The sequence below is a fragment of the Carlito syrichta genome, unplaced genomic scaffold (assembly GCF_000164805.1).
Source record: "Carlito syrichta isolate Samal-C Ts95f unplaced genomic scaffold, Tarsius_syrichta-2.0.1 Scaffold302094, whole genome shotgun sequence".
In the NCBI taxonomy this organism is placed as follows: domain Eukaryota; kingdom Metazoa; phylum Chordata; class Mammalia; order Primates; family Tarsiidae; genus Carlito; species Carlito syrichta.
Window position 1 is genome coordinate 390675 of NW_007246190.1, and position 12906 is coordinate 403580.

The window sequence follows — 12906 nt, forward strand, 5'->3', positions numbered from 1 at the left end:
ACTGACTAGATTCTACCTCATACTTGATTTTTGCAGTATGATGTGTTTTAAGGCATATATATGGTTTCTTAAGTAAATCAGCCAGAAGGATAACAAAAAGGTGACTTTCATCCAGGAAACTCCATTTTTAGGTTTGCCTGACTAATCTTTTGAGCAAACTCTTTAAGTCTTTCTGAGTCTCAGTTTCCCCATTTGCCAAGAGGAGTTATGTAGACATCAGAATATTTTCAGGTGTACAGGCAAAGAACCTAGTTCTACTCAACCAAGGCAAAACTGTGAGAGCCCAACATAGTTCAACCTGCACACAAACCTCTACGAGCTTCACCAACTGTCAGAACCCTTTCTCCCATTCCTCTTAAGTCCTTTACATGGGAAAGTTACAACCATCGGCACCTATAAATTCTTTTATAAAAATAGTTATCAAAATCTGTTTAAACCATTTGTTTCTCTGGCTGTTTTTCCTTCCAGTGTTTTTCTTTCATGTGTTCTTTGCTGACAACAACAAAAAAATCTATTTTAAAATAACCAAGATGTTATGACTAAAAATGCCAGAGGTATATATCCAGTTTATGAGAGAAATTGCTTTCTAAAGAGGAGTTAGGTTTATCTTATGTGGAGGAAGGCAACATTTCCACAAATATTATAGTTGTGCTAAGAAAATAACCAACAACTTTCGTTAAAAGAGAATGTGACAAGATTTGTATTTGTTCGTGTAATTGAATTTAATGCTGCTGAAATTTGTCAGACCTGAAAGCTATTGAAGTTTTAGCATATTTTTGCAATGCCAAAAATTGCCTAAGAAATAGTCTGTAAGCCTGCATATAGCAGGTCATCTGACCTTAAAAGGATCATGAATCAATTATTGCATGTATTTGCCTGATGCCCAGCACCAAAGAGTGCCTTCAGGGATAATGTATTTTTCTTTTGAGAGGAAGACTCTGTGACGCAGTGATTATGGAGAGGCCCTGCTTCTGACCTGCCTACCAATGAACAGTTTTCCACTTGGTATCTCCTGTTTAGAGGTCAGTGACCATAAAGTGTGAAGCCATGCATGTTTACATTGTAGTCAATAGTTTTGCAACTGTTTTTTTCTTTATAGAGTCAGGTAACTCACAATCTCACATACACACCTCCATGTCTCATTGTTTTAACAATTTTAGGTTTTTTATAGAAGTTCTACTCCATATTTAAAATATCATTAATATGCCATTTTTCTGTCTCACCTGGGTTCACCTTGGTTGATGGACATATAAATCTCCCAAGAATTCTCCTCTGGGATGGCGCCATGTGGTATGAGTAAACTCACCCCTAAAACAGAAAAAGCCAACAGGTTATTCATAGATTTTCCAATTATCTTGAAGTACCTCACTTGAGCACCTTATAAATGCTCATACAAAGGAACTTTCTTAAGGCAATTTTTGAAATCCCAATCCTTAGGAATTTAAAAAAGCCCAAGATTATAAAGGGAAAAACATTGTTTTATAACAGTGACATAAATAGGGCTTATTAGTCAACTGAGTGCTCACATAGCTTTTTTCTTTTTAAATTATTTTCAGCATTGCTTAATTCTCTTAAAGGATTGGGTGTTCTAAGACAATAAGTATTAAACATCTCTGAGAATATGAGTTTATTAACACATCAGTTAATCTGCGCCAGAATTTAAAAATGTATTTTTCTGTCTTGTCACTATCCATTTATTTTTTGAAAAGTCACCTGGGATGATGGGTGAGCTATCTAATACTTTGCTAGAACCTGATATGAAATTGTCTTACAAATTGTGCATCTGGAAATAAGTTGAGGGTGATGTCCAAGGAGTGCTACATTTTGTTAAGTCTAGAGAAAGTAAAAGTTTCTGATGTACTTAAGAAAATTAAAGGTTATTTTGTAGCCAATATGACCTTAAGTTTACAAATAAAAGCTAAAAAAAAGTTAAGGTTAAAGGTGACTTAACCATACTCATGTCAATATCAAGCTGGAAAAAACCAGCTTCATTTCAGTGAAGTCATAGAATGCTGAGAAAGAAGGCATAGGAAGCCACATCATACCACATTTTAAATGTCCTTGCTGTCCTCTGGAGTGCTGTGAAGAAAATATTTCACTTTGGCCAAGAGAGAAGTGTCTAGGGAGGGCAAGGATTCTTTTTAATGTAGCTTCTTGTTTATAAGTTTATAAAAAGATATGAAATGGAGAAACTGTCAGATCTTTACAAAATAAAATCCCAAGACATCCTCCTGTTCTTTGAATAATGCAGATCTCACCTCTTTTCCTTTCATTAGAGCTAATGCAATCGCTCAGAAAGCTTTCAGTTTGCTGATGATCATTTAAATCTAGAGATGGCAGGCTTTACCGATATCCTTCTATGTGCCTGTTAGCAGCTATCGAGTCAAGGAATGCGAGACTTATTGCAAAACAAGTTGTTTGCGATTCACAGTTATGAGCATTATTCAGTAACATGCTAGTTATCAACAGTATTTTTCACCAGCACTAAGAATAAGGCACATTTACATCTTGCATACAGTGTTTCAGCAAGGAGTCCATTTATATTCTAGGCCTTAATGTCAATAGCAGGGGAACTGTAATTGCTTTACTTAGGGACCTCCAATCAGGCTCTTCCTTCCATTTTCAATTCTTCCTTAAATGCAGTTGCCAAATGAAACAGCCTCTATTATATCCCTTCCTGCTGCTAAACTCAAGTTGTAATACATAGGATACTCAGCATGTTTGGATATCGACCTGAATATACACCCCGGACATTTTGTCTTCTCTTAGTTTGACACAGAACTTTCCCTCTGCTGCCACTTTAGGTCATTGTGATGACAGACATATATCCCTCTATTCTTCAGATACAGATGTACAGGAGACTATCATCAAGCAGTAAGGATAACAGCAATACATCAGTAACACTTAGCATAATGCCTGGCACAGAGTAGGAAGCTGAAAACATATTGTGAATATCTGAATAAAAGAATAGGATTCAAAATTCTAAGTAAAAAAGCCAGAATCTGAGACACATTATCTACTGCAGATCATCATGGCCTGATGGTCTACTGCCAGGTCAAGACAGAAGGCAGATGTGTGAGGACCATTGAGAAAGGGCTATGTGTGGAGCTGGTCATATCTTGTTCCTTTTAAGTCGGCTTAATTCCCTGTGTTTGGATTGGAACATTGCTCAGAATACTCCCAAATTCAACCTGAGTCTACAGGATTATTGGAACTTTAAGCAATTTTCTCTCTTCTTCAATGAGAAATAATCTTTCAAACATACTTCCCCCCTTTTTCTTCCCAAACACACAAATTCTGAGTGGACACTGAAGATGGTCCAACATAGAGGCATGTGGAAAGTGCCAAGTTATAGATCATGATGAATGATAGATGTGGGACAACTTTGTGCCTAGGGTCCCATAAAGAAGTACCCATTTCAACATGTCATTTACAAGCATGTTTGGATATCGACCTGTCAATTTATTCAACCAGTCAATTTATTCAACCAGTCACTACTGAAAGCCACTTAAATGCCAAGCATGGGCTAGGAAGAGGAGATAAGAAAAATGCAAAATAACTCAATGCACAACTTCATATGATTCTGTTTTTTCTCCAATTAAAGAAAAATACACTCCCTCCAAACTCCACCTGCTACGCTGTCAGCCTTTTATTTGGTATGACAATAGAACTACCTGTCTGAGTTTCCAGTTTTATATTTAGAATAATACATGATTTCTAGAGTGTGGAGACCACCCTGACCTTTTTGAGAAATCATTGCCAGGTATCATATGATAATTTGGGATGGATGGATTAGAGCAATCTACCTTCTGTGACTCGCTTTCTTTACACTTAACTCCCTTGGGCATATTTTGCATTTATGTCTTGCAAGTAACAGAGCATATGTTTGAATTTCCCACACTTAGTTTACCTCAAGCTCATTCCTAGTGAACTGTTTCAATCTCATCCAGCACTCCTAGCCAGGAGCTTTGAAAATGTTCCTTTCACAGAGAAACTGGGAATCATTGACAATGCTATCAGAACTTCTAGTTTTCAATATGAGTGCTTCTCAATTCAGAGGAAAAGAAAAAAAAAATCTCTGGTTCCTCATAGTTTCATCTCCTCCTCTCTCTGATGAATATCAAACAAATATAGACAAGGAATTGGTTGATTTTGGCACTCTCTCCACATGTGTGTAAATACGTATACATAAACATACATTAACAAAAGAGGATGAGGAGAGAAGGAAGACTGTCAATTTATTCAACCAGTCACTACTGAAAGCCACTTAAATGCCAAGCATGGGCTAGGAAGAGGAGTTAAGAAAAATGCACAATAACTCAATGCACAACTTCATATGATTCTGTTTTTTTGTTTTGTTTTGTTTAGAGACAGGATCTTTTTCTGTGTTGCCCAGACTAGTCTCAAATTTCTGGGCTCCCGAGAAGCTAGGATTATGGGTACACACCTCTGCACCCAACCAAACTTTATATAATTCTGATGCATCCTATTCTTTTAGAGAGGGTCTTAGGACCCACACACCTAATTTATGGATTCTTATAGGGAGGGTAATTGGTAAATATGGCTGACTAACTCATTCCCCCAATGAGTCTCCTATCTGCCAATCAATTATCAACAAGAAGAATTACATCACACACAGACACTCATGCATACATATTTGAACCAAGATCCTTAACATGTCCTAAAATAATGAGCAAGGAAGATTTAGAGTAATGGAGGTTAAAAAAAAAACAAAACGAAATCTTCCAATTAGTGCTACATTTATGAAATAAAGTACATTTTGAAATGAAGTTTTCAAGGAAACAATTGTTTTAGGAGAGAGGGAGACAACATTTGTCAACCTGAAAAAAATTTCAGTCTCAAGTCACTAAGCTACTAAAGGGATCAGTTAGCTACAATAGTAGTTTAGATTGCATTTTATGACATAAAATATTTGATTTTAGAAGTTGGTTAGCTCCACCCTAGAGAGCAATCTGTCAAGGCTATAATGGCTCTGACTCATTGCTGACCTGTTGTTTAATAACCAATTGCAGATTCAGTGGATTCCCTTCCCTACAGCAGCCAGCAGAGCACTATCTGATCCAGCAGGCTACCTAATTCTCGTTGCTTAGCAATCAGAGGAGGAACTGACCTATTCTGCCATCCACTTAGGTCTTAGAAGGCAACTCTAAAGACTAATTCAAAAATAGGACATCATTTTAAAAGTGATCTAGGCCGGACACCTTAGGTATCCTGCCAAAACATCAAGAAAATCTCTTTCAATCAAAAGGAGGAAAAAAAAATTCACGAGAATTTATTATACTGATGACATAACACTGGAATTTAAGTTTGAGTTCCAAGGAGCAGCTCTACAGTGATCCTTCATCATTGTTCTTCATAAAGTAATATTACAGCGAGGTCTATGGAAACTAAGAACATTTATTAAGTCAGTTATTAAAGAAATACTGTCTACTAGTGCATAAACCACACTTGGGCGTAAAAATGGTACTGGTAAGAATGTTTTTGGTGCTTCCTGATGATGTTCTAGAAAATATATTTCAAAGGGGCTCAAAACCTGGGGGCTACCCAAACCTTTTGGGCAAGTACGGCTATCAACTCGAATGGGGCACCAAACAGAGTGCTAGATCCATGCTGAGATGAAGACTGCAAGATCTAATCTCAGTGTCGGTTCTGGTTTGCCATGTCAACCAAGTGAGCTAGTGGAGCCACAGTGTTTGCAGTTCTGACAAGGGGATGGTAAATATCATAAAATGAATCTGTTGGGCCATAACTGTGTATAATAAAATGTTGAAACAAACACTAAAAATACATGAACACACACCACCCACCTGTATTTGGCATTACTAGACGCCCTCCTAAATGGCCAAAGATACCAGTTGTCCTCAGTTCTGTCCTTGTGGGCAGTGATGACAGATTTTGGATGTAAGGCGTTTTGTTTCTAGGATGCATTGTACTAAAGCCACGGTTGTTTCCGTGGGGGAAAGTCCCAGAATGATTCTTGCCATGGTACTCGGCTCTCTCAGACACTCCCAGGGAAACCATGAAAGAGCTCTGGACTTTGACTTTGATGTCCGACAAAGGGTTAAAGAGTGAGGACTCGGTCATGAGTTCCTTGTCCAGAGGGTCCTGCAGACAGATGGGCCCGCTGTATGTCCGGCTCACTGTCAGATCTGGCTGCATGGCGGAATTCAGGAGCAAGGAGTTACCTAGTAAAAGAAAATTGATCTGTCACTCAGAAACGAAAAGGCACCTCAATTACCCCTTTGCATCTGCCTCTACTAACTGCACAATGACTTGTGTGGTTGCCAGCGGCTGCAACCCAAGCTAGCGCTTCAGGCTCACCCTGCCAGGTTGGGCATTAGTAGATAGAACCTTTGAATCAGTAGCTCTGTCTTTCTCTGTCCATGTTCTGAATGCCTCTGACCCAGATCCTTCACTTTCCAGAGATCTTTACATGCTACCTTTTCAAAACAACTATTTCTGGCACTCTGTCAGATAGCTAACTCAGGTATTATTGTTTATGTGATTATTTTAAATGGCAAAGAGAAGCTAAAAAAAATACAACAAAAAAAGAAAGATGTTTTGCAATCCAGTTTGAAGCAAAAATAACATCTGTTCATTTAAAATGGCAAGAGATGATACAGTGTGGTGACTAGGTAGTGCTGTTTATAACCGAAGCTGTGTCAGTTTCGGTACCCTGAACGTGGAATTCTGGATAGTTTCTGACGTGTCCTCAGAACAAAAGAGTCAGGGGACCTCATGAACTGCACCATACCTAAGTAACCAATTTGTCCTAATAACACATATGTCACTCTGAAAGGAAAAGAATGCACCACGTGGGACATATGAGGGAACCAGATTCTACAAGGAGAGGAGTTTAGAATGGTTTCCTTTCTGTCTCACAACAAATGCAAAAAACAATCTTTACAAAAACATGAGAAATTGGGCTTTGTCATCTGTTGGGGCTCACTCGTTTTTTCCACGCCAAATATTAAAAAGAAACGCTGTGATATTTTCTTGTGATGAAGTAATCTCATTTATTAGTAAATAACAAAATAACCCTCAGTCTCAATCCTCCCACCCACATCAGTCCGTCAATGTGACATCTCAAATTGAAACCCAAACCATATTAAACAATTTTCCTTTGGGGCCTGAAAAAATGTTTAAAGTATGATCTTTTTGAAAATGTTGCAATTCTGGGTCATACTGTATTAGCCTCTATTGTTTGTCCATTTTCATAATTTGTAGCAATGCCAGCAGGAAATCTATAACCCTGACTTTTCCCCCCTCTTGTGACGCTTTATGAATCCAGAATCACAGAGAAAAATATATAAATGAGATGAAATAGCATTATAGTGCTAAAGGCTCCTTGATGACACTTCCTTTTTTTTTCATGCTTGTGCTTATTGTATCATGACACAGGTGCCACCAGGGAGCTGTACTTTTTAACAGGACTATATTGAGTTCCATCGGTGACCACCTTTATGGTCCTTTCAGGTAAGAAGGAGGACTAAACAACTATTTCAAATATGAGAAGAGTTTGGAACTGGAGTTTTCACAGAGATGTCAAAAGTCACATTTCTAAATCATTTGGCTATTCTATCTCAAGCTGCCATCTACTGAAGTTTAATTTTTGACTACTCTTAGAAGACTCTCCTCACCTAAGTGATACAGAGAAGCAAAAATATTTCCAAGTTAGACAGCCCTTGAGTAGAAAATGCCTGATTTTGAATGTATGTACATACAACAGCATCCACAGTTGGAGTAAATTGGCTGCCAGCTTGATTGAAGTTTGACCAGCGCTGGTCATCCACCCCTGGTCACCCCAATCTTCTCTTTGGAAATGCTTTTTCAAGTTTCTGGTCTACTCTAAGAATGACATTCTATTTAAAAGGCTCACTGTTCACCTTGCTGGGGCACTGGATGTACTGCTCAAGAATGGATGTCTCTAAGACAGTGGAGGTGAAAATCACATGACCTTCAACATAAGGCAGGTCACCACAGTAGATTCAGAGAGAGTAGCATTAACCAAAAGACTTTTTCTTACATCACTAGCATTCTGAGATTCTTGGCCAAAGTTTTTTTTTTTTTTTTTTTTTTTTTTTTAAAGGTCAGGTAAGTTTGGCAAGGAGCCATAATACATGTAAGTTCTGAGAAGCTCCTCAGTAATGAGATGTGTGTAAGCTTAGGCAAGGCACCACTGCCCAGCTCAGGGAACCACCCCCTCACTGCTGCCTGGCATTCTGTCCTGGAGTGAGTGGAGACAAAAAGCTTCTAGAACTGTATTCACTACATTTATGAGCACTTTCTATTCGGAGAGCTTGCCTATGTTACTCCAGGTGACATCATCCTCACACAAACACTCTGAGGTGGGTGTTAGCGTACCCATTTTACAGCTTTGAGACTTAGAGAGGATACTTTATTAGATCATGCAGCAGTTTTAGACTGAAATCTAAGTAACTTGAAAGCCTGTGGATTTTATACACGACACTCTCACACTAATGTGACCCCTCTATTTTCAAGTGTTATGACTTAAGATATTGATATCTGATAGAAATATATTTCTAGTGTCTTTATGTGTATAAAAATCAGTCCTTCCTTTGGATTTATTTCTAATTAAATCACATTTACTAAAGTATACACCCAAATCTAGATGTGACCCTCTCCAGTGCTTAACTCTGAGGTACCCAGAAGTGAATGGCAAGAGGTGAAGTACTGTTATCTCTCAGGCCATTCCTCAATTTCTTTATCTAGCATGCTTGAGTTTCCACTTGAGAAGCCTATCTATTCAATCACCGCCATGCACTGAGACTTCTTGTCCTGTGCTATAGACACTACTGATGCACAATAAGCAGAAGTAAAGGTGACAATATTGACGATGAGGGTCAAATAGAAAACTACATCCTCTTTGGAGAGACAGTTTCATTTTCTTCAAAAATGAAAGTTGTGTATGTCTCATCCCTACCTTGCAATCAGGAATAGATTTGGTTCATATAAGAGAATTAAATGACTCTGTTTTGAAAATGAGCATTGCTATAGTTTGACATGATAGATTTTTCTTCCCCCACAACAAAAGATTGCTGGGACTTGGCAATAGCTGAGAGTCATTTAGGCTGGAATTTCATTTTTGCCTCCTGGATAACTGACCTATCATATGTCCTCTAAAGTCCTTTTACTTATTCAAAATAGAAGTAACAAAAATAACTCCACCTCATAAATAGTGTAATAAATATACCTGGGAAGTTGTGGTATAGTCATTGATGCTTAGGATTGAATAATCAGTATTTTAGTTAATGAAATTAAATATACATCTTTGAAGCGGGCTTCTTAAAATAGAAAGTTGGATAATTTGAGATAAAATAACTCATTAAGCTCACCATATATCAAAAAGGGAAATGCTTCATTGAAAATGTTACTAATGGTAAACTCTGATCCATTTGTCCTTGTAGTAGCCAAGAACCTAAGCAGACCACATCATTACATATGGTCTCCTAAGATAAGAAGACAATTCGGTAGCGGCTCTCAGGGTCAAGAGCTACCTCCACACGGGGCCCAGGAGAACACTGGGCTTCCAGTGTGAGTGTAGTCTATGGTCCTGAGGATAAGATGTGGGGGGACCTACGCCGCTGACCTTGACGGACTGTTTTGAAGTTGAAGGTCTGGAAGCCACCTGTCAATGCAGAAGAGTCAATGACGTCCACGCCATAGTCACTCTGGCTCCTTCTATAAAGGGTGACACCAATGACCAGGACTGCAACAGCCACGACAGCAGCGCCCAAGCCTGAGTACAAAGCAATGTCGCTGGCATTCTCGATGCCTGAAAGACACAAGAGAAATTCTAAATGACCAACATGGGCACAAAGCCAAAAAGCCACCCTGGGACACAAAATGAAATGCAATTGGATTTTTGGAGCAGTAGGAAATGACATATGTAGCTAGCCACAGGTGTACTTTCTTTCACATAATAATCATATTTCTAAAATGCCTTGTACACATCAAAGAAATGCCAGTCAGATATCTTAACTGCATAAAGGTGGCTTACCATGTAATAGACTCTTGAAGAGAATCAATTTTGCAGAGAAAATATTATTTTTCTAGTGAAAATAGACTACCCCTTAACTTATTTTAGGAAGTCATATTTACCTGCAAAATACTTTTTACATCTTATTTTTACTGGAGGGAGGACAGACCCACACACAATGACAAAAATATGAGTGAACATCTCTGCTTATATATGACTTGGGGCACATGCAATTGCAGAGTGCATTCTAGGGCGAGGAGATAACACACAGTCTATGAGTCAAGAGAGAGAAGACCAGCGTTCACAAATATGAGTTCCAGTTGTGGCATAAATCATTCAGATTAAGAAAGCACTGACAATATCAGTTTAGGGTATACAATCATTATGAGATATTTTTTACTGTGAGATATGAAGGTCTTGGTCCCAGGTGCTGTTATGTCCATGATAAATGTTTTCTGACACCAATTAAATGCTAGACTCTAATATTTTATTGTGGAAGAGGATTGGTCTCTAACAGGGCACATGCTGTTTCTCCCATACCTCTCCTACTCCATCCTATTGAATGCATGGGCAAAGCAAAAATAAAAGCGTTAGTTTGAATTTAGAATGTGGGTGTCTCCCATCCCCCAAGACGTGTTGTAGCTGCTTTTCAACTCTTTTTCTAGATGTGACCTGGGTGTGGTTTCCTCCTGAAGCAGATTCATCATGGTGACTGCAATACAACATAGGAGATTTATCCAAGACAACGTAATCCTAAAAGCTGTAATCTTAGAATGTATGTGGAAATGGAAGGTGGCAAATGCTAACTACATAATTAATCTTCCTACAGATTATGTGGTGAGTACACTTAATAGGTCCAAAAGTAATTACTCTGTCTCCCTGTGTTGGGCTTAGAGGATAAAATAAACCCATCGTATATTTACCTTGTAATTGTGCAGCACTTACTATGCATTCACTGCACCCTAATATGGTGCTTATGTTATCAAATGAGTAATACTAACCCCACAAGTAAAGTGAATTTATTTTCAACAAAGTTAGTGGACTGTAAAATAAGGTGCTACCAAATTAAAGAGTGAACAAGGAAATCAAGCAGAACTGGTTCAGTAATAGGGCAGTAAACACGTACAAATAATTCGCAAGAAGAACACAACCATCAAAGAGAATGGTAGCTGAGATCAGAGGTTTAGCAAACACATTTAACAACCAAAACTGCATGGTGGGTGTTAAGAAACAGGGTGTGATTTAGACCTCAGTTCCAGCTTCATGGTGGGTCAGATGGGAGAGAGATAGGAATGGAGGCTGCTTCTCTGATCCCTCAGAACCACAGGCATGATGATTAATGTCAACCTCAGAGTTTCCATGTCTGCCTGCAACATATGGGGAAAGTAGGAGAACAACTATCATTCTCCTTAAACCCTCATCCTCCTTCTACTCAGTTAAGTTCCTTGGAGGGAATAATTATGCCCAGAGCAGAGAGAGGACACAAAACACATTATGCCAGCACATCAGAAGCAGTGAGGGAACTTTGGATAGAAACTAATTAGCGTTTTTTCCTCCCTTCCCTCCAGTTCCTTGAGCACTGCTGAATGATGACGCCATCACCTTAAAAGGTGTATCTGGAGAGAACACACCTGCTCAGCAAATGAGCACACACAGAGAGACAGCCTGATGGTGAGCTGAAGGCAGCTGTTCTGTTGCTGAGTTGACAAAGTAGAGACAAAGACATCCTTAGTTTCCTGGGAACTAAAATAGGAAGCACAAGAAGCCAGAAAGATGAACAGGGCAAAATACCTGGGCTGGAAATTTACATCACTGGACATGAACATCCAGAGACAAAACCAGAGTAGCAGGAAAAAGTTGTCTTTGTTCCCTTGGATTCCCATTTTGTCTTTTTATGTTTCCACTCTTTAGCTACCTGGGTAACCAGAATTCTCATTCTCCCTCCAGAAACAGATCCTGCTTTTAGGAAATGACCCTACCTGGGACTTCAGACCAAAGTATAAATGTCTGATACAGCCCAGTGTGCTTCTTCTCCCAGGAACATTTGCAGAATCTATCTGACTTAAGTCAAAAGAATGAAATATTAGATTATAGAATTTAAGAAATGAGTAGAGGGACTCTGGGGATAGAGTGAGGAAAGAAAGGATAGAGCATGGCAAGCACTGGCTGCCCCTAAGGCTCCTCCTGATACCTACTGGGACAGCTTGACCTAAAAGCTAAGCATTGGAGAGGGATTCATAAGCAAAGCAGCAATTATTTTACCAGAACAATCTGTCCTGGGAATTACAAACTTCAGAATATAACAATTTCATTAATTCAACAAACATTTGTTGGGGGTCACCAATGAGGATGCATGGATGAATGCACACTTGGTCCATATTCTCAATCATTTCTTATCTAAAGGTGGCAAAAGACAAGGCAGTGACGAAATACAAGAATGCCCAGTGTAGTTACAGAGGCATGCACAAGTGCTCAAAGCCAAAGTTCACACCTCGAGAGATTTCATCCGATAGCCTTACCCACTGCTCAAATTCTTCTAAAGTTGGTCACTACTTCTTTCTTCGTTCGCTTCTTTTTTCTCTCGTCTCTTTTGACCTACATATATTTTACTTCTTTTTTTTTTGTCTTTTCTTTCCCCTCTGTATCCCCTTGTTCTAATCTTTCTCTGTAAGAGGGTAAAAGGATTTTTCCTACAAGGATTTCTGTATGTTTACAAAAGTTGTAGCAATTCTCTTTCCTGTGTGTTCAGGACTGGCCCCAGAGGTTACTGGGGTTTGGTTTCAGGTTTTCTGCTCTGGCTTCATAGAAGGAAGAGAGTTGTGTGTATGTGTCTCTGTGAGCACATGCGTCCTGTGAGAGTCTCCCCTGCAGAATCATACATGCAT

At 38.9% G+C, this 12906-nt stretch overlaps 1 protein-coding gene across 1 annotated transcript in view; it reads right to left on the reverse strand.

The window, feature by feature from the left end:
- The window catches only part of UNC5D (unc-5 netrin receptor D), a 240857-nt gene that overhangs the window by 57466 nt on the left and 170485 nt on the right, over window positions 1-12906 (reverse strand). The window contains exons 7-9 of the mRNA XM_021711370.1: window positions 9632-9817; window positions 5829-6206; window positions 1224-1308 (exon numbers count right to left, since the gene is read on the reverse strand). Coding sequence (XP_021567045.1) covers window positions 1224-1308; window positions 5829-6206; window positions 9632-9817 — 649 coding nt within the window. The remainder of the gene's footprint in view (window positions 1-1223; window positions 1309-5828; window positions 6207-9631; window positions 9818-12906) is intronic.